Here is a 20,261-nt window from a genome sequence, read left to right as displayed (position 1 = left end):
GCCCCACCTGGCTGCCTGCCGTGCAGGAGTCAACCTCGCCTGCGATTCAGCGACTCGAAACCGGGGAGACCTCACTGCAGCAACAACAGCGAAGCGGGGCTGTTTCCCACCCAGGCGCCTGTCACCTGCCCCACGGCCCCTCCTTCCCTGCCGCCTGAGCCGCGCCCCGCTCGACCCTCTGCCGCCGTGGCCCCGCATCTCTCCCCGTCTTTCCCCCGCCGCGCTCGGCCCTTGCGAAGGCCGGGGACGCCCCTGGCACTGCCTGAGGCGAGGCCGGGCTCCCCCGGCGGCCTGCGAGCCCTCCCGCGGGGTACAGCGGGCCAAGCAGCCCGGCCCGGCCCGCGGCACCTGCTCCGTGGCCGCGGGGAGGCGAGAGCGGCGCTGGCGGGTGAGCTGAGGGAGAGAAGGAGGCGCGGGGCAGGGGCCGCCCCGCTCCTTGCTTCGCCTGACGGGTGACAGGGCCCCGCCCAGCAGCGCCGCGCAGGGCAGGACCGCACCCGCCCCAGCGCTTCGGGTGCGTACGCCTTTAAATACACCTCCCCCAGCGGCTCCTTGCGCGCACCCTCTCCCTTCGGGTTGTGCAACCCCGCGGGTGGGGGAAGGGTGAGGTAACGGCGCGAGGCCCCGCCCTGACCGGCGCCTTTAAGATCCCGCCTCACGTGACTGCACTCCCGGCCTCCCCGCGGCGACGCGCTCTCTGCCCTCCCAGCACCTGTTGAGTACGGGGCGGGGCGAGTAAGGGGGCGGAACGCGGAGGGAGCCTCGCCCACCCCTTCCGCTCGCCGTCCCCGAGCCCCGCCCTCGCGCATGCGCGCGAAGCAAGACGGGTGATTCACGCATCCAAAATGGCGGCTGCGATGGATGTGGATACCCCTAGCGGCACCAACAGCGGCGCCGGCAAGAAGCGCTTCGAAGTGAAGAAAGTGAGACCCGCCGTCGCACTCCTCCAGTTGGCCCCAGACGGAGGAGGAGGCCGGGGCTGGCCTGGTGGCGGCGAGTGGGGCGGGGGAGAGGGCGACTTCCCGCTCCTCTCACGGAGCCGGGCGCCCGGTTCCGCACCGGCGCGGCGGGAGGGGCGGTGTGGTGCCTGCGGGGACTCTTGGCGTGCGTCCGGGCCAATGGCTGAGGGGGACCGCCGCACGTAGAGCGGAGGCTGACCAATCAGCGGGCGCGGCTGGCGTGGGCCGCGCGGGCGGCAGGACGGAGCAGGGAGGCCTGAGGGGGCAGCCCCTGTCAGGGGGCTCCGCCACCCGCTACCCTCAGGCGCTCCCGCCCTGCTAGGCCTCGGCTGCTCCGTGCCCTCCCTATCCGGGCAGCCTTTCGTGTAGCCTCTGGGCACCTCAGGCCGGGAGCTGGCGTGGCGTGCTGCCTCCTCCTCAGCCCTGGCCGCTCTGGCCCAGTTCCCCGAGCTGCCCTGTATGCTGCGTAAGATGCTTTGCACAAATTTGTGTGGCTGCTTTTTTTTTTTCTTCTTTTTTAAATCAAACCATAACAACGTGTGTGTAGTCAGCACATGTGCTCCTGTCACCCTGGCTTTGTCTGCTTCCCCAAAACACCCATAATATCACTCTTCTGTCCGATGCCACCAGTGTCAGCTGGATCCCGGTAATAGTCCAACCCTGTTACAGGAGGGAGGCTGTGTGGGCTTGCACTAAGGTAGAATTTGAGGAAAAATGACCTCTGGAATAGATATCTGCAGACATTTCCAGTGATTCCTGTGTGTAGATGTAGTTTTGTTACAGCACATCTTGTTTGAAATGCGGCTGTCATCAGTGATGATGGAAACCCCTAGCTCTGTACAGGGCTGCAGGTCTATGCAGAAGGAGATGTTTGGATTATATGATTGCTGGTTCTTTGGAAATAGGGACAGATATAATAGCACACGAGAGGAGCAGGAAGCGACGCCTTTTACGTGTCGGTGGCATTCCTCCTCCCCAGCAAGGTACCAAGGCACATCTGCTGCATGTGTGGCTCAGTACAGGTCTGTGGGTTGCAAGAGTAGCTTATGCTGGGACGAGAGATTAAGTACCCGAGAGTGTGGGAGAGGTAAGGGTACTGGGAACTTTTATCCTAGCTGCCTTGAAGTGTGGATGAAGTTCTTGAGAGATGAGTACCTCAGCCAGAGAGCTGGCTAGACTTGAAGTTAGAAGATGGGGAGAAAAGATGAAATCGCTCCTGACCCATTTCCTGAAAGATCTAGTAATATTTTAATGACTTTTTGTATGGGTACTAATGAAAAATTGAAGTGTTTATCAAAACTGATACTGCTTATCCATACTTGGCAATCTGCATTCCTCCTTCAGAATACTGAACTGAGGGGAAGTAATGAAAACATTGCATTGTAAATGGAACAAAGTAGTGAAGATTTACTGTAGTACAGTCAATGCAATCATATACTGAAAAAATGGAAGGAAACAAAATATCTAGACTACTTAAGTACTAAATGAAGATTATCCTGGCTACTAATATGCTGTTGGATTGCTTTGAATATTGAAGGCAAGCCCATCTATTTAATGGATTTAGAAAAGACTTGATTATGTTTTTTGTGGGGAGGAATAAAAAGGTGCTATGCTTATCTGCATAGCTTGTCTTAAAGTCCTTATTCTGAATCAGTTTTCTAAAATTGTCATGGAAATTTGTAGCCAACCCTTCCCCTGAAGTAGTATGGTACAGAGATTTTTTTTTTGTTTTTTTTGTTTAGAAACAAAGTCTTTGAAAGGTTAATTTGTTAGTACTTTCAAATGTTTACATTCAGCCTTGCTGGTAGGTCATTGCCTAGTAACCTTTTTGCAGAGGAGATTGTTCAGGAGTCAGTGAAGTCATTAGAGATTATTTTAGTTCTTGGCCCCAACTGCTCTGGGGGGTGATTACTAGAATAACTGCTGCGAATAATGGAAATTCCTCTTAACAAAATGGCATCTGGAGTGGCCTTTCTCCAAGGCACTGTCCTTTCCATCACAATTGAGGATGTGGCATGAGCTGCCTCTGGATCTTGAATAGAAATGCAGATGTTTGCATTTGTTTGAAAAAAAGGGGACTGTGGCAGTTATCTTGTTGTTTGTGGAGTTGGAAGGAGACATTGGGTTTGAGAGGTATGTGAGAGGAATGTACCACTACTTTCTAGTAACACTTATGAACTCATGTTAAAGAATTACTCTGGACTTCTAAGATTTTTTTTTTTAAATATCCCAGCTTTTCCATTTAAAAAATATATGGGATCTTGAGGAATAACAAGGAATTCTGTGTGCTGTAAATTGAGTCAAAACTATGTTTTTCTTTTTCTTTTTTTCCTCTCTCTAGTGGAATGCAGTAGCTCTGTGGGCATGGGACATTGTGGTTGATAACTGTGCCATTTGCAGAAACCATATTATGGATCTATGTAAGTAAATGGTGGGGAAGACAGTTGACAGTTTTGACATGTACATGATGCACAGCTGAAATTTCCCCTGTTCAGGGTAAAATTCAGCAAATGCAGCTTTCAGTTAGGAACTAAGTCTTCACAGTGCAAATACAAAGTTCTATTTTATGCTGAAGTCCTATAATCTATTTTTGTGACCTCTGTCACCATACTGCTTTTCCCTCACCCTTTTCTTGTAAAGAGTAGAATCACTTGGTAGCACATCTGCAGATTAGGTGATGTTGCTGAGTGTATTTTGGATGCAACAAAGAGGAAAAGGAGTAATAATGAAGAACTAGGAGGAACTGAAATTATTCAGGGTCAACAGGTATTGCTCACAAAAAGAGGTATTAGAGTTCAGGGTTTTGGATGTTGCTATAGGTGTCAACTTTTTGATGACACTCATTAGGATGAAATCTTGTTACACTTTCTGTGTCTGGCCAGGAAAGGCTTGGATCAGTGACTTCATTTGACTCCTCACTCTACAGAAACTACCTTGCATAAGTTAGTTAATGTTATAGTATGGGGAATTTTGTAGCTACCTAGAGAATTAATTGTTCATTTACAAAGGAGAATAATCAAATTTCTAAATCAAAACCAATGTATTACTAGTATTGGTTTAATTTTTTGCTGTATAATCTTGATGGTTCGATGAAGAAATATGCTTGCTATGTAGGAAAATAGAGTGATAATGGAATTAAGTATACAAATTTCTATCATGAAATTGGTGTGCATGCATTAATTCACTCGTTTCAGTCCCTTAAAGGATTGGTAATGAGTACAAAACCATTTTTTTCCCCTCAGAACTGACAAGATACTGTTGGCACCATAACTGTCCATCTTGTTTCAGTCATGAGGGACAGAAGACCTTTTAATATATCCCAGGTAGAAATTTGCCTTATTTGCCTATATTACTAAAATGTGAGGATTGTGGAACCCCCCCAAAACAAGAGCAGGTACAGCTGCAGTGCCTGGAAATGGCCTGTCATGATCCCATTGTGATAGCTTTGTTGCACTTTGCTTTTATGCAGTTGCCCTTGGAACTGCTGGTAATGGTAACTTACTGTCAATAAGCCTATATGAAAATAAAATGAGACCTCAAGTTTATAGTAACAACTAGTGAGAGAAGCACCTGATTTTATGACATATTTAAATACTAATTACAAAACAACTTTCAGAAGGTTTGGTTTTTTTAAATAAAGAGAAATCACACTGTAACACACAGGGCTGAAAATGGGTTAAGCAAGTTCACTTCTTTGCTTTGGGACAGATATGTTTGTATTTTGAGCCAGCCACTGCCTATCCATGCCTCAGTTTATTCTTGGTTATTAGAAAGGGAATAATAACACTAAAAAGAAGCAAGTGAGAATAGGGGTTATGAAATAGCTGAGGTCCTTTGATGTAAAGATTTCCTTTTTAAGTGCCTCTAACTTGTACCATCTTGAAAAGTAGTTGGGGTGGGTACTGGACTACCGCTTAGTCTCTCGGGTTTATGATATATTAGAGAGGAAAGCATGTCGCTGACAGGCAAATGGAATTTTAAAGATTTGTTAGAACATAAGTTACATTTATAGAATTTACAAATGTATAGAATAAATAGATAAAATCCTGTAATTCAAGATAATTATTCACAATAACTGGCGTATGTTGTAAGATAGTGGATGCTGATGTGTTTCATTCTATTAATCTGCCTCAAAATTTATAGTGCCTCCCATGAGAGACCAAATACAGTCTCATATATTTGCTATTTTTTATAAATAGCAAATAGAACGTATGAGGATGAAGGAGAGATGTGAAGGAGTTGGAAGGAGAGTGGACAGATGTTATTTTCCAGTAGTGAATTTTGTGTGTCAGTTCTTAAAAAATAAAAAATCCTACCAAAATGTGGATGGGGTTGAGAGTGTGTAGGTAGATTGGGAAAACAGTGAAGGAAGAGGGCATAGGTAACTTCTTTTGTTTTTTCTTTTCTGAGTTGCTGAAGCATAACACATTATTAGTTTGAGTATGAGCAATGTTATGAAAAGCCTGGACTGCAAATGACAGACCAAAATTGACAGTATACAGAGTAGAAGGGGTATCTAAATTGGTGTTCTGAGATCAGTGTTGGCTCTGGATTTACTTACTTCCTTGTTACAGATCATTAATGTTGTTAAACAACACTTTAATTAGATTTTTCGAACATAAGATGTGAAGTGATGGGAAATTGAGGAAAAATTAATAGAATGTGCAGGGAAGAACAACACAAGATTCAATCTGATAAAATGCAGGATACAAATGCCTCCCTCTCCTAGTGATGAAGAGAAACCTTGAAAGGGAAAACATTAAAAGAGTAAAAAAGTAACACCAGCCATGCTTATGGAAGATTGTTAACATTATAAAGTCAGGCATCCAAAAGCTAGGATATAACAATGGTAAGGTGTCATGCAGTTCCCTCGTCCGTGTACATTATGACTTGGTAATAATATGGTCAAAGGATTCCTCCCGCCCTCAGTATGGTTTGTATTCAGTGTACAGAAGGAATGAGTAGATTTTTCAGTGTTTTGTTTTCATTCTTCTCTGGGAAGACCCAGGTCCTATTTAGATTTTACTTGAGCAGTGTTCTTGATTTCCTCAAAGGCTTGCTCTCTTGCACTGTCATTGCAACATCGTAAGTTGGGGAGTGTTGAATAAACACGATGTGTAGTATTGTGGATTACCTTCTGGTCTAAAACATGGAATGTAATACTATAGTAAGGTAACCAGTATAGTTTTGAACTGTGTAAAATGTACCATCAAAATACTGTTCCCTTTCTTTGGTAGTAAGATGCAAAGTACCACATTTGATATTCCATCTTCACAAAGATAGATACATTGGATAGAATCCAAAGAAGAATCTCAGGACGCTTAACAGGTTGAATGATTTTGGATTTATGAGAAGAATAAAAGAACAGAACTAAGTATATATAGTTTGCTAAGTCATAAGTAGGAGTGCAAGATGATAGCTGTGTACAAATATTTTGAGAGTGATGCTAACAGGAAATACTGTCATACAAGGGGGCTGTAAGTAAAAGGAATCATATGATGATATGACGGGGGGAACTTAGGGTAAGTATTTGGTAAAATCTGCAGATAATTAATAAGAAACTGGAGAGGATTGCAAGGGCAAAATTCTGAAATCCCTCTGAAGTTTGAAAACTAAATTGGAGAGCTCATTCTATGTTTTAGGGGTAACAAATGTACTTCAAGTTCATTAGCCTGGTTATTTGTTTTTTCTGTTTCTGTTTTCTGACTGAGTACATAATGCATTGTGCTAGCCAAGTTATGTGTATTGAGTTCTTCCCAGTAAGTCAGTCCCTTCATGACATAATTTTAGAAGGCAACACGTAAAGAGAAAGGGGAACCCATACAATGGTTACCCTTGCTAAAGCTGAAGCCGCTTTGAAAAGCTCTTATCAAATTTACCAGTGCAGTGGGCTGTTACTGTAGCTGCAAACAAAAGACATGTACTTTACTTCTGTTACCTGCCATTATGGCTACTTAAATCTTAGGCTACTTTTCTTGTTAGGTAAATATACAGAAGATTTCTGCAGTAGAAAATATATAGGAAGAGGGATGGTTCTTAGTACATGCCAAGAGTCAGAAGTTACCATTATATAATGTGCATTTCTGTAACTCCCTGAGTTGAAATGCTTCCATTGCATCTTTCACAATGATTTACAGGTATTTCAGGTTTTAGCTGTATCTTTCTGCCCTCACCTCCAGATACTCTGTCAAAAGCAAGGCAAAAGAAGAGTCGTTCAGTATTCCTCCAGTACCTGTTACTGTCTGACTCTTACAGCTTCTTTTGGGTTAGCAGACAGTAAATAGCTTCTCTTTCTTTCAAGAGCCAGAATCATCAGCTTTCATTCTCTGACAGAGATTGTTCATTTATTTTATTTCTTTGTTGATATATTGTCCTTTTCTGAAATGAGGCAAGTCAGAGACCGAAAAGTGCTTCAGCTTTTGGGAGGCCCTTTTTTGGCAGCCAAAGGTAGTAGCACCAGCAATAGTCTCCAGCCTGTTTGATGAGGGAGTTAAATCTGGATGTCTTGTTGGAAGGGCCTTGCATCACCACCAGAGAACTCCTCCTCAGCTATTTCTGCGAAAATTCGTCTGTCCTCCTAAGCTTTTGGGACTGTCATGTTTTAGACTGTACTTGTTGGTCAGCAAATGTTTGAGTAATGCTAGAATGAATTTCATTGCTGCTTTTCTTCCTTACCTAAACCACCTTTCTTCCTTCTCACTCCCAGTCAAAATACAGAGTCCTTTAAAGCCTGAAAAAAAAATATATTGTGTTCCAAAGCATACAGCTCACAGGTTAGGGCCACTTAGAGGGCGGGGCAGGGGACACAAAATGACATAAAAAAGGGCTAGATGGACTTCAGATCTACTATATCCAATATCCTGTTTCCAGCAGGGAAAAAGAAGCAGCAAGGTAAGTATATTGTGTGCTGGAATATTTTTCTTGCTTTCAGCAGAGACTTCCTGAGTTGAAGTTTGCTTACCAGTTAACTTTTCTTCCTTCGAATGAATTTCCCCTCCTTTTCCTACCACTCATCTTCTCACCATTTTCTGTTACTGTACAGGCTCATGCCAAATATTTAAAACTTAATAGAATATGCTCCATGATACTCAGTAAGATTATGAGTCTATACTGCAGTAACAGTAAGATTGTTGCAGCAGTCTTGGGTGTCAAATTTTAAACAAATGTCCAAAGTAACTGAAGCTCTTCAGGGTTCTTGAGCATCTTCCATTTTCCTAATCAGGTTTAGTTTTATTGCTGTACATAGTGAGGGCTTAAGGAATCAAGACACTAGACATTTCAGGTGCACTGGATTTTGTTCTCTTCTATAGGCAGGCCAGGGATTGAGCTTTGGACTTACTGCTGTGGTATATCGTATCTTGATGTAAACCATGTAATACATACAGGGTCATTCAAATCTTGCAAAACAGTTGTTGCTGCTGAGTTTCTTCAGACCTCAGTCTTGTTGTGAGTAGCTCTTTATGACCAAGGTTAACTGATCTCTTGCACCTCAGGAAATGTGGGCCTTTCTCTTATTTTGTTCATCTCCACACCTGAGAGAGAGTGAAAAATGGAGAAAGGGATGAATAGGACAGAGCGAATAAAGATCACATTTTTCAGCCAAACCTGTGGGGTTTGAAAGTTTTTGAATCTTTAATTGGTGAATCAAATTCCTTTTCCTCTGAGCCTATTTGGGCACACTAAAAGTGAACAGAGAATTGGAGCTCATTCAGACATTTTCTTTGCCAGGAAAAAAAGATCTGCAAAACAAGCAAGCAACAAGCCCATGTATTGAGTTCTAAGCTGATCATCTATCAGCATGTCCTTTTAAACCATTTGGGCTTGACTTTTAAAGAAAGCAACCTTTTGCCGGAAGTAAAATGTTGGTCTCATAGGTTTGTGCTGCTGTCTCTGGGGGAGTTGGAAATACCTTTTTTTCTCTTGAAGTTTCTTCTTGAGCTGGAGCAGAAGTGAATTTTTCAGTCTCTAGAATGGAGAACCAGTTTGCTGGATTTATTTTCTCAGTGCTATTCTTACTTCTTTTCTCTCTCTCATCTCCTTCAACTGTGCCATCTGACACAGAAAGTAAAACATAACCCAAACCCATAAATAGTATTTCTCTATTTGGGGATCATCCAAGGTACTCAGCTATAAGGTGAAAAAAGTTAAAAAAATACATTTTAAACTGTATTTTCTGTTGTGTATTTTTGGGCTGCGCTTACCTGTCACAAGACTATAGAAGAGAGACCATCAAACTCCAGCATTACATGAGCAAATTGATTTGTAAATATAACTGATAGTACAAAATGTCTGACAAGACAGTGAATTTATATTTAAAGAAACCTGGCTAAGAGATCTAAGTAAACTTTCTTTCAGGGCTCTACTACTGATCATCAAAAGACATCTATTAAAACACAAGGAAACAGATTAAAAACATCCTTAAAATTTGGAAAGCAGGCACATTACTGGTAGATGAGCTATGTGCTCCTGCACTCTGGAAATTTGGAATACTAAAAATGTAGAGGACGGAGGAAAACAGGATGAAGTATATTTTGGTCTGATACTTTTGGGAAAACAGTACACGTTAAACCAACAGCTCTTGACACTTCCTGATCTAATAAACACAACAAAACAAAGACCTCTTCTCCCCCACCCCCACTTGCTATTATGAAGAAATCTACCAGTTGGTGTTGCATGTACATGTACATCTTCTACTCCTGCATATATGTGTTTAATCTTTGTATTCACAGGCATAGAATGTCAAGCAAACCAAGCATCAGCTACCTCTGAAGAGTGCACAGTTGCATGGGGCGTCTGCAATGTAAGGAAAACTGTTTTATTGCGGAGCTTGTGTGGTGATGCTATCCCCTTTTTTCATGACTCAGGATAATAAATGTTTCAGATAATCCACAAGAAAAAAGAACTTTAAATACCGTATGTTTACTAGAGTGTAGAAAGGAGAGAGAAGGGGGGGAAGAAAGAGTGAAAGTTGGAGAGGTGTAATAGGGAGGACACAGAAGAGAAGGGAGGAAGATAGGCCTTTACCCCCCCCCCCTTTTTTTTTTTTTTTTTGAAGAATAGATCTTTCATCCTGAGTGTGATTTTCCTGATCAAGGTTCTGCCTAGGAGCTATGCCTTTTTTTTCCTAGTAATAGGATTACTTGTATGTCAGCATGCTTGCATTGTTATTGTGCAGGCTGATTCAAGGAATCAATATGGGGTAACTAGGTGATTTGCTTCCCCTTTTAGAGGAAGATCAAATCGGTTCTAGTGTATAATCTCCAGCTCTTTAGTTTGTTTCCATATGTGCTCTTTTGTATGTGGTCCCACTAGCATGTGAATTCAAACTTGCATACATCTTAGCTAGACTGGGTCTGAGTTGGAAGATAAAATTTTCCAAAATGGAGTAACTACCTGTGCCTCAGTCCCATTCTCACTATGCTGTGGGATCGAGTTACAGCGTGATAATGCTGGAACAGGATTATAAATGTTGCAATTCTGTTTGTAGAGGACAAGAGCAGGTTTTTTAACCATGTCAGAATATTTTAGTGTCAAAGTTACAGCTTTGTGTGCAAGAGTTACCACAGCTGGAACCTTGTTTTTAAGTAGCCGTATGGGATATGGAAAAGGGAGTCCTTATTAAACACGTAATAGAGATTTTTTTTTTTTTCTTTCTAATTTTGCAAGTTCCTTTTTATTCAGGCTTTGGTTTGTCCAGAAGACTGGCAGAAAGCTTCAGCGTGTATACATACATATCATCCCTGCTACTCACTGTGAAATCCTCTTTCATGTCTTTCTGATTATGCTTCTTATCAGCATCTGCTCTGCCAATTTTAGCAGCTGCTAAATTCTGCGTTCTCTCCTTCATCAGAAGTCAGTCACTTGCCACTGCATGCACTGTGGAACAGGCTTCCTGCTGCCATTTCACTAATGTTCCTTTCCTCTCTGAAAATGTGCATCAGTTCCTTGGTGTTTACCAGTGAGCTGGCTGATTAGTCCTCCCTACCTTTGCCTGCAAACACTTCCTACTTTTCTTACCATGATGCTTTCAGTTGTAGTTTTCACATGGAGATGCATTCATGTGTTCTGAACTGATGTGATCTAAACTTTCTCTTCCAGCATGCTTTCCACTTCCACTGCATCTCTCGCTGGCTCAAAACTCGTCAAGTATGTCCGCTGGACAACAGGGAATGGGAGTTCCAAAAGTAGGTATCCTGGACAGATTTCAAGATGAAAAATCAATTGTCCTTCTGTTAATAGAAATTATCAATGTCAGATATGTGAGTAATCTCTCTCATTTGTGGGTCTGAGGGCATAGATACTGTTGGGAAAGGTTTTTTCTCCACCTTGCTCTATAGGGACCTTAGTCACCTGGTGCTAAATGAGCTCTGAAGGAAGCCCAGATAGCTGTGGAGTAAGTGGAAGTTGTTAAAAAGTAGTGATCTCTGTTGACATTCTCTCTAAAGAATGGAGAGCAGAAGAGAAATGGAATTAACTGAAAGTGGAGCCTCAGGTGAATACTATAATGCCGCATGAGCAATTTGGGTTTAGAAAATGACCTGAATTTAGCTGCTTGTGTTTCAGAGCATTTCTACTGAGGTGCCAGACGTCTTATTGGGTCCCTCTGTATCTTGATGATTTGTTTTATAACTCTAATAGGCTCAGAGTTAATACAGCCGGTAACCTAGCATTTGGAAAGCAAATGTCCATGTAGCCATTACCACAGCCTTGGCCCATTTATTCATAATTTCTGCATTCTTTATTTTGTTTTGTGTTCTTCAAAGGTTTGTTGTTAAAATAATAGGAGATGCATGGATGGGTTTTTGAGGGGTAATTGTACATTGACAGTAGTTAGGAAGTTTGCCTGTCACTTGCTTCATTCTGCACCATTAATCTTTTCTTAACTGTAGATATCCCTTCCCACTCCCTTTTTAAAAAAAACCCAACACATTAATTGTAACCAGAGTCCAGATTAAAACAAAGCAAAGCAGGTATTATAACTGTATGGGATTGTCTTTGGGATCTTGTTGACAATCAGTTGTTGTGTAAATTGTCATTGACATGACAACTTGAGTACCATAGTTTTGCTATTAAGGTGGTTTAATGAACACTTAATGAAAACTAAGCCTATGTTGCCTGGCTAGTGACTAATGCTGCATGGGCAGCATGATGAGAAATGGAGACATGAATGAATATCTTCTTATGGGTGCTCAGTAATATGTCTGGAGCTATGACAGTCTTTGGCCTTGCTTTCATGCAGGGTATATTTGAAGTGGGTTATGATACTGGGGGTCTCTTGCATGTTATATCGTGGATTGCTCAGTCTCTCTTCTAACTAGTATCTGGATGGACTTTTGGGGGAAGTAAAATGTGGGGAATGTCCTAAGGTTTCCGTAACATAGCATTTCACCTTCATCTGGTTTACGTGTTAATTACATTGTGGTAGAATGAGAATAAATCTGCCAAAATCAGCACTAGTATGAAACGTTATTTTTTAAAAAGCGTTAATGTATTATATATTTGCAGGTATGGACACTAGAGAGATGGTCACCACGCTTCTTGTTATGTCGTCAGCCTCAGTTGTTCTTGTCACTATGGGTTTGTTTTAGCAACTTGAAAAATCAGTAATGTATACAATTCTTCTTCAATCTTAATTTCTCCCTATTGTACACCATTGAATAAAATCTTGCTGGAGCTTCCTGTCAGTTTTTTGTCTTGTGTTCAGGAGTGGGCAGTCACAGAATCACAGAATCACTACGGTTGGAAAAGACCTGTAAGATCATCAAGTCCAACCTAAAAAAAAAAAAAAAAAAAAAACCAACAAAAAAAGAACCCACCACACAACAACAACAAGCCACAACACACCAAAAACCAACCCACCCAACACCATGCCCATCAAGCTACATCCCACAATGCCACATCCACACGCTCCTTGAACACCTCCAGGGAGGGTGACTCTACCACCTCCCTGGGCAGCCTATTCCAATGTTTCACTACTCTCTCAGTAAAGAACTTTTTCCTAATATCTAGCCTGAACCTCCCCTGGTGCAACTTGAGGCCATTTCCTCTAGTCCTGTCACTAGTCACTTGGGAGAAGAGACCAACACCCACCTCTCTGCAACCTCCTTTCAAGTAATTGTAGAGAGCGATAAGGCCTCCTCTGATCCTCCTCTTCTCCAGGCTAAACAACCCCAGCTCCCTCAGCCGCTCCTCATAAGACTTGTGTTCCAGACCCCTCACCAGCTTCGTCGCCCTTCTCTGGACACGCTCCAGCACCTCAATGTCTTTCTTGTAGTGAGGGGCCCAAAACTGAACACAGTATTTGAGGTGCGGCCTTACCAGAGCCGAGTACAGGGGCACGATCACCTCCCTGCTCCTGCTGGCCACACTATTTCTGATACAAGCCAGGATGCCGTTGGCCTTCTTGGCCACCTGGGCACACTGCTGGCTCATATTCAGCCGGCTGTCGATCAACACCCCCAGGTCCTTTTCTGCGGGGGAGCTTTCCAGCCACTCGTCCCCAAGCCTGTAGCGTTGCCTGGGGTTGTTGTGGCCGAAGTGTAGAACCCGGCACTTGGCCTTATTGAACTTCATCCGGTTGGCCTCAGCCCATCGATCCAGCCTGTCCAGATCCCTCTGCAGAGCCTTCCTACTCTCAAGCAGATCAACACTCCCTCCCAACTTGGTGTCATCTGCAAACTTGCTGAGGGTGCACTCTATCCCCTCATCCAGATCATCAACAAAGACATTAAACAAGACCGGTCCCAAAACTGAGCCCTGGGGGACTCTGCTTGTGACCGGCCGCCAGCTGGATTTCACCCCGTTCACTACAACTCTCTGGGCTCGGCCATCCAGCCAGTTTTTTACCCAGCGAAGAGTGTACCTGTCTAAACCACGGGCCGCCAGTCAGTGAATGAGGGAGGAGAATTATCTGTAAATTGAGGACTTAAACTAGGCAACTCTTAAGCTGGGCAGCTCTTGTCGTCACACCTAGTTTTTAACTGTGGGTTTGGTCTTAGTCCCACGCAATTGAGAACCACACCTCTGGCTCACCGAGGTCAGCATTAAGCTCCATCATGTAGCGCAATGAGTGCAGGACTTGGCCTGGCTAAGTGTAATTTATGCAAATAGCATTTCATGTGGACATGATTTCTTGCAGCTGAGTTGAAATGATGATCTATACAATTAGGGGTTGTGTCATTATTACAAACTACTCTTTCTTGCCTCTGCTCCTGAGTTTGACTAGACCAGCACCCCTGCAGAGGAAAATTTCACTAACTGTTCCCAGTTCCATCTATTTAGCTTGGGGGACATTAACTGAATGTTAGTTTTTATCAGCGCTCATAAAGCACTTTCATGCGGCAGGTGAAAGTAAACTCAGGAAATTCACGTGCTAGATTGGCTGGAAAGCTAAAAGTAAGCAGTATATGAATGAATTAATTCTTGCTTGGCTCTCTACTGGCATTTTCCCAGTTCAAGCCAAGCTGTAGTTCTTAGTGGCCAAAAATTGTTACTCTGAAAGTTACCTAATGTTTTGCTTGGCATCTCCTGTGCCAAATGGCCTGGTATCCTCCTCACTGCATCAAATTTTGGCCCCTATGTTGACAGCCTGGGCTGCTGGGAACTCAAACAAGGTCAAAGAAATTCTTCCTGCTACAAGAGGCTGTGTCCCTTCATGTCAGCAGCGGTAGATACAGTAAATTTCTTTCATTGGTTGTTCATGATGCCACCTTTGCATCAACACTTTTTTGCTACTTACTGAGGATGGGAAATTTGATAGCTGATGTTAAACATTAGTGTACTATAGCGATAGGGAATAAAGATGGTCATTGACAGACCCGAAACTTGCAGGTTTTTCAGTAATTGCTGAGGCTTTCTTTAATCTGCAGCAAGCAAATGTCAGGATTATTTTCTCAGCTGGTGTCAGTGCTCTGAAATGATACGGTTTGCTGTTTTCCACCCTGAAGAAGAACAAAGGAACAACTAGAATCAGGGGAGTTCATAGCTGGACAGTTTATTTACCAGGTTTAGTTGGCAGAAAGCTCATCCTGAATTTGCAAGGTAGTTTTGGTGATGGGGGCAGGAATGGAACAGAAGAGGAGGGGGAAGATGATCTCAACAGTGGTCAAAGCATTCATCCAGACAGTAGGATGTCCAGGTTAAATGGATATCCCTGAAATTTGAACTCCCATTTGATGTCCTGTCCAGCTGAGTAAAATGTCAGATGTCCCTGTTTATGATAGTCCATGGACTGTAAAGCAGCAATTGCTTACAGACCCAGGAAAGAAAATCCTTTTTCGGCTGCTGTTCCCCTGCCGTGAAGGGCCCGAGCTCTGTGACAACCCACAGCAGCCCCATTTTCTGTAGCGCACGTTAAGGGTTGTGGTTGGGGGGAGGAAGAGAAGCTTCAGCAAGCAACCTAAGAGAGAAGCTGCGAGGCACAGGGAGCATCAAGTGAAGGTAAGAGGGATCTATTTTATCCAAAGGCATAGAGTCCCCTTTCCCTGGGGCATGGTTGTTTGCTCAGGCTGGCATCTCTCTGTCCTGACTTTTATGGTTCAGCCTCTATCTCCGCTGGACATGGTGGTGGTGGTAGGGGGAAAACCCATTTGTTCCCACCGCCTTTTTCTTTTTTCCTGAAGCAACAATCGTTTTCGGCTACAGCTTCCCCTTCTTGCAAAATACATAGAGCTTTTTGGGTGTGGAAGGAGGAATTGGACACATTTCTAAGCATCCCAGGGGGAAGGTAGGTGTGCAGGGGAGAAATGATGACCATGTCAGTGCCATTTGCCCATCATATAAATGGATGATGTGTCTGAGCTGTGGACCCAAAAATAAAATCAGGAGGACATGACAGTTAAAACTGCAGAGAGTAGCATACGCTGCAGCTGCCTGGCTTAGAGAAAAACAAATTGCTGGTAGACCTGCTGCTGAGCGGAAGGCAATTTTGACATTTCTGATGCTTTCCACAAGTTTGTCAGCCAAGGCGAGCTGCATCGCTGAGCAGGCCTTGGTGGAGAGCGCTCTGGGCAGGCCAAAATGACCGGACAGCAGCTTCCTCCTCTTCCTTTCGGAAAGGAGGCAGTGAGCTCCAGGTGCTGCGTGACATCGGCTGTGCCTCATGCGCCAGATCCCTTGCTGCTCTTGCATTAAAATGCCAGAATCGGGATGACGTGGCACCAAGATGGCATGTTGGGCTGTGAGGAAGTAGGAGGGGATGGACAGGAGTTTCCCCCTCAAAATTACGCTATGGGCTGTACACTAAAAAAATGGCAGGCCTTCAGGAGTCTTCTGGTTGAAAGGTGTTTGTTGTCTGAGAGAAATGGCTGACGCCTTGACCAGTTTACCAGGCTTGTAGTGACACACCACGGAGTAACCTTCATGATTGTGTCCTCCTGCCTCAGTCGGATAGGGAGGGAGTATCTGTGGAGGTGCAGATGTATAGGTTGGAATGACGAAGCCTTGCAACTGCTTTGGGTGGTCTCATGCACATAGGCCTTGCGGGGAAGCCCTGAGAGCTGCTCCCACTGCTGTGCCGTCAGGTGCGATGGTGAAACCTCACCCACACATGCGAAGATACACCTTTGAGAGGGGAGGCAGGAGTAACTGTCTGCATCTGCATGTGCAGGCAAGCAAAGGTGACAGTTTCCGTCAGCCATCTCCCAATAGCTCCTAATGAAGAAGTTAATGGCATTCCAAAGTGGTCTGGGGCCACAAAATGCTTGGCAAAGCTGATGTGAAGATGAACCAAGCAGCACCGGTGCCGTGTGAGCCCGTGCAGGCAGAGCTGAGCTTCCAGAACGGGAGTACCCACGTAGGGAGATCTGCACTGTTTCTGGAAAATTCCCTCCTCCAAAGGCATCAGGGCAGAGGACGGCAGCAACACCACTTCCTTGACTGACACCACTGTGGGTTTCATTCCCTCAGCTAAAAAGGAGCAGGGGAGAAGAACGGGCAGGAAGATAAGGCAAAGAGATGGGCAGAGACAGGGACCAAGACTAAGGCGCTGCCTGTGCTTCTCCAAGACACTGCTCCCATCAGCAGGCAGGCGAGGAGATGTTCTGGCAGGTGGGGACTACCCTCGGTGGAGAGCACAAGCTCTTCTCCTCAGCAGCATGGGAACGCTCCCATGGTGTTCTTGGGCAGCAGGAATGTGGTGCCGTCATGGGACAGCAGAGAGGCACTTGCAAGGTGCAGAGCTGATGTCCAGGAGTGGTGCTCGGCCAGCCCACTGCCAGTCCTTCCCCTGGCCACCCATGAACGCCAGTGCTTCTGCCCTACAGCAGCTGCTTTGCCACCCAGCGAAGGGACGAGCCCCTTGGCAGTGAATGATGAGGCTTTGGGTGGGCGCAATGGGCACTGGCGCCCCAGGTTGCTCACCACAGCCTGGTGAAAGCCACCACTGCCTGGAGACCAACCCCCAGGCTATGGCTGGAGAGAAGGGGGAGGAGATGGAACTGCTGAGGCTATTTTCCTACCACAGGTTCCCAGGGGGCTGGAGAGGAGAAGGACGTGGAGGTGCATCCCTTCCCTTGAAGGTGTGGAGAAGCATCCCTTGTCTCCCTGCTTTGCTCACCCTGATCTCCTCTCCACAAAACCTGTGGGAAAAGCAAGCTCTTCTTGCCTACTTTTGCTTTTCCCCAAGCTTGCTCCACCGATATTACTGCCAACTTTAATCAGCTGTGAGGGAACATGCCATTCCCACCACCACACGCTCTATACATTACTTTGTTTTCTTCCCCAATGCAGCAGGCTTTGCAGCAAGCCTGTACTGCTCACCGCAGGGCGTCTCGGGCACGCAGACAGCTTCCACGCACCCCTTGACCCCTCCCCATTCCCCGCTGCTCACTCTGGTCTGCTCTCTGCTCTCCTCTTTCACTTTCCCCCTCTCTGATCCAGTTCCCATGGAGATCCTGCAGCCTGAGGGAGGGGGTCAGTGGGATGATTTTTGGCTTACCTGGGCTGAAGTTACATCCAGTCCCAGAAGTCAAGCTACAAGTTGCTGGAAGGTCTGTTTTGTCTCTCTGTCACTTGAGTCCTTCACAACAACAGGGCATTGGCCTGTTGTCTCACTTTTTTCAGCTGCTTTCCAGCCTCTCCCCATCGGACATAGAAGGGTATGCTGCCCGAAGTTCAGCCCGGCGGTGGTGCAGCTCGCTGGGCCTTCACATCGTGCCATTGCCAGCAACAGTTCTGGCTGCAAAAGAGAAAAAAAAAGGACATTTGAGGTTGCAATTTAAAAATCTGTGAAAATTAGCACCAGCTGAAAAGGACCTGGGGGTGTTGATTGACAGCCGGCTGAATATGAGCCAGCAGTGTGCCCAGGTGGCCAAGAAGGCCAATGGCATCCTGACCTGTATCAGAAATGGTGTGGCCAGCAGGACTAGGGAAATGATTGTCCCCCTGTACACGGTACTGGTGAGGCCGCACCTCGAATACTGTGTTCAGTTTTGGGCCCCTCACTACAAGAAGGACATTGAGGTGCTGGAGCGTGTCCAGAGAAGGGCGACGAAGCTGGTGAGGGGTCTGGAGCACAAGTCTTATGAGGAGCGGCTGAGGGAGCTGGGGTTGTTCAGTCTGGAGAAGAGGCGGCTGAGGGGAGACCTTATCGCTCTCTACAACTACCTGAAAGGAGGTTGCAGAGAGGTGGGTGTTGGTCTCTTCTCCCAAGTGACTAGTGACAGGACTAGAGGAAATGGCCTCAAGTTGCGCCAGGGGAGGTTCAGGCTGGATATTAGGAAAAAGTTCTTTACTGAGAGAGTAGTGAAACATTGGAATAGGCTGCCCAGGGAGGTGGTAGAGTCACCCTCCCTGGAGGTATTCAAGGAGCGTGTGGATGTGGCATTGTGGGATGTAGCTTGATGGACATGGTGCTGTGTGGTGTTGGGTGGGTTGTGGCTTGTTGTTGTGTGGTGTGGTTTTTTTTTTTTTTTGTTTCCAGGTTGTACTTGATGATCTTACAGGTCTTTTCCAACCGTAGTGATTCTGTGATTCTGTGGAAAGGCCAGATCCAGGTGTGGGGACACACCACTGCCTGCCACCTTGCTGAATTTACCTGCTCCACTGCAGCAGCCTGGAGTTTGCCTGTTTGCTGCCTTTTCTTTCCATATGACTGTGAACATGGCTCAGTCACCCGGTTTCTTGGTCCTTGCATGAAAGGTGAGTCCCGGCCTCACTGCCCCAGCACATAAGTCAGGAGGAGGGCACAGCAGTTGCCTCTGGAAACGTACCAGAACTACCAGCACGGTAGGTATTAAAACTCAAGATGGGACTGCAAAGCAGTATGACCCTGGTGCATCAGGATTTTCTGTCCATGGGGCACCAGGTAGGTATTACCAGTTGATCTGCTGTCACAGGCAGATGATCCTAGATGGCAGCATGCTGGCAGTGCCTTGGAGAACATGTCCTCTTCTTCTGGTTGTGCTGTTCTTCCTTGGTCACTCTCATATCCTCTTCGTCTTCCTGTGCTAGGTCTCAAGTGGATGCTTATGTGCTGGGGAAGGGCATTAAGGGAGGTTTTCTTCTCTGGAGATACAGCATGCTTAGTATCCTTTTCATCCCCCTTCCTTTTCCATGTCCTAGAAGACATCAGCTACAATGCAAATCAAAAGGGGCATTCATCTCCCGTCTGCTTGCTGAGAGATGTGGCGTGCTGTTGGAGCAGTCTCTTCATCCCAGTTGTATTGGATGCATTGAAATGATTAATTTTGACATTTTAGATATGAACATTACAATTTTTTAATGAAAAACATGGGTTTGGATGTTTTGTGTACTTCCCCCCCACACCCCGAATGTCAGTATTGTGGATTTTTTGAAGGGTGTGTGTTTGCTAAAATTCATCCCAGAGATGCAGCCTTTTCTGTAAAACGTGAGTTTGGTTTTGTACGGTTTCTGTGTGTAAGTCATTATGCTTGTCACAAAACCCTTTCGCTCATGTTCGGTTATGGGGGTGAGAGCTGGCTCCAGGTGCCAAGGCTCTCGCATCCCGCCACTCCACACAGAGCGAGTGCCCATCCATCTCCCTGCTCAGCTAAGCAGAGACCGAACATTTAAAATACTCATAAATCACTCACCTCTGAACCGTTCAGAGATGAAAGTCTATGACGAAAGACAACAGCTCTGTGAGGATCATCCCTGAGCCTCTGGTTTCTCCAGAAACCTTCCAACAAGATAAACCACTCCCTAAAGGGATTGCTGTGAGGAACAACCCAGACTTGTCCTCCCAGGCAGATATTTTGGGTGTCTCCCAGTGCCACTGTGCACCTTTCCTGCAGGGCAATGAGATGGCAAAGAAGTGTTACTCTCAGGTAGGAGGCAGAATGA

At 45.3% G+C, this 20,261-nt stretch overlaps 1 protein-coding gene across 1 annotated transcript; it reads left to right on the top strand.

Moving 5' to 3' along the window:
- The first annotated feature begins 815 nt into the window (after positions 1-815).
- RBX1 (ring-box 1) lies at positions 816-12,643 on the top strand. The gene is made up of 5 exons (XM_059816753.1): positions 816-923; positions 3,301-3,379; positions 9,689-9,759; positions 11,058-11,143; positions 12,465-12,643. Exons 1-5 carry the CDS (start codon positions 846-848, stop codon positions 12,475-12,477), a joined length of 327 nt encoding a protein of 108 aa, XP_059672736.1. The 5' UTR covers positions 816-845; the 3' UTR covers positions 12,478-12,643.
- Positions 12,644-20,261: the final 7,618 nt, after the last annotated feature.

This window comes from Gavia stellata, chromosome 4 (assembly GCF_030936135.1).
Source record: "Gavia stellata isolate bGavSte3 chromosome 4, bGavSte3.hap2, whole genome shotgun sequence".
Classification (NCBI taxonomy): domain Eukaryota; kingdom Metazoa; phylum Chordata; class Aves; order Gaviiformes; family Gaviidae; genus Gavia; species Gavia stellata.
Note: the sequence above shows the minus strand (reverse complement) of the source record. Positions and strands in the feature narration are given on the sequence as shown.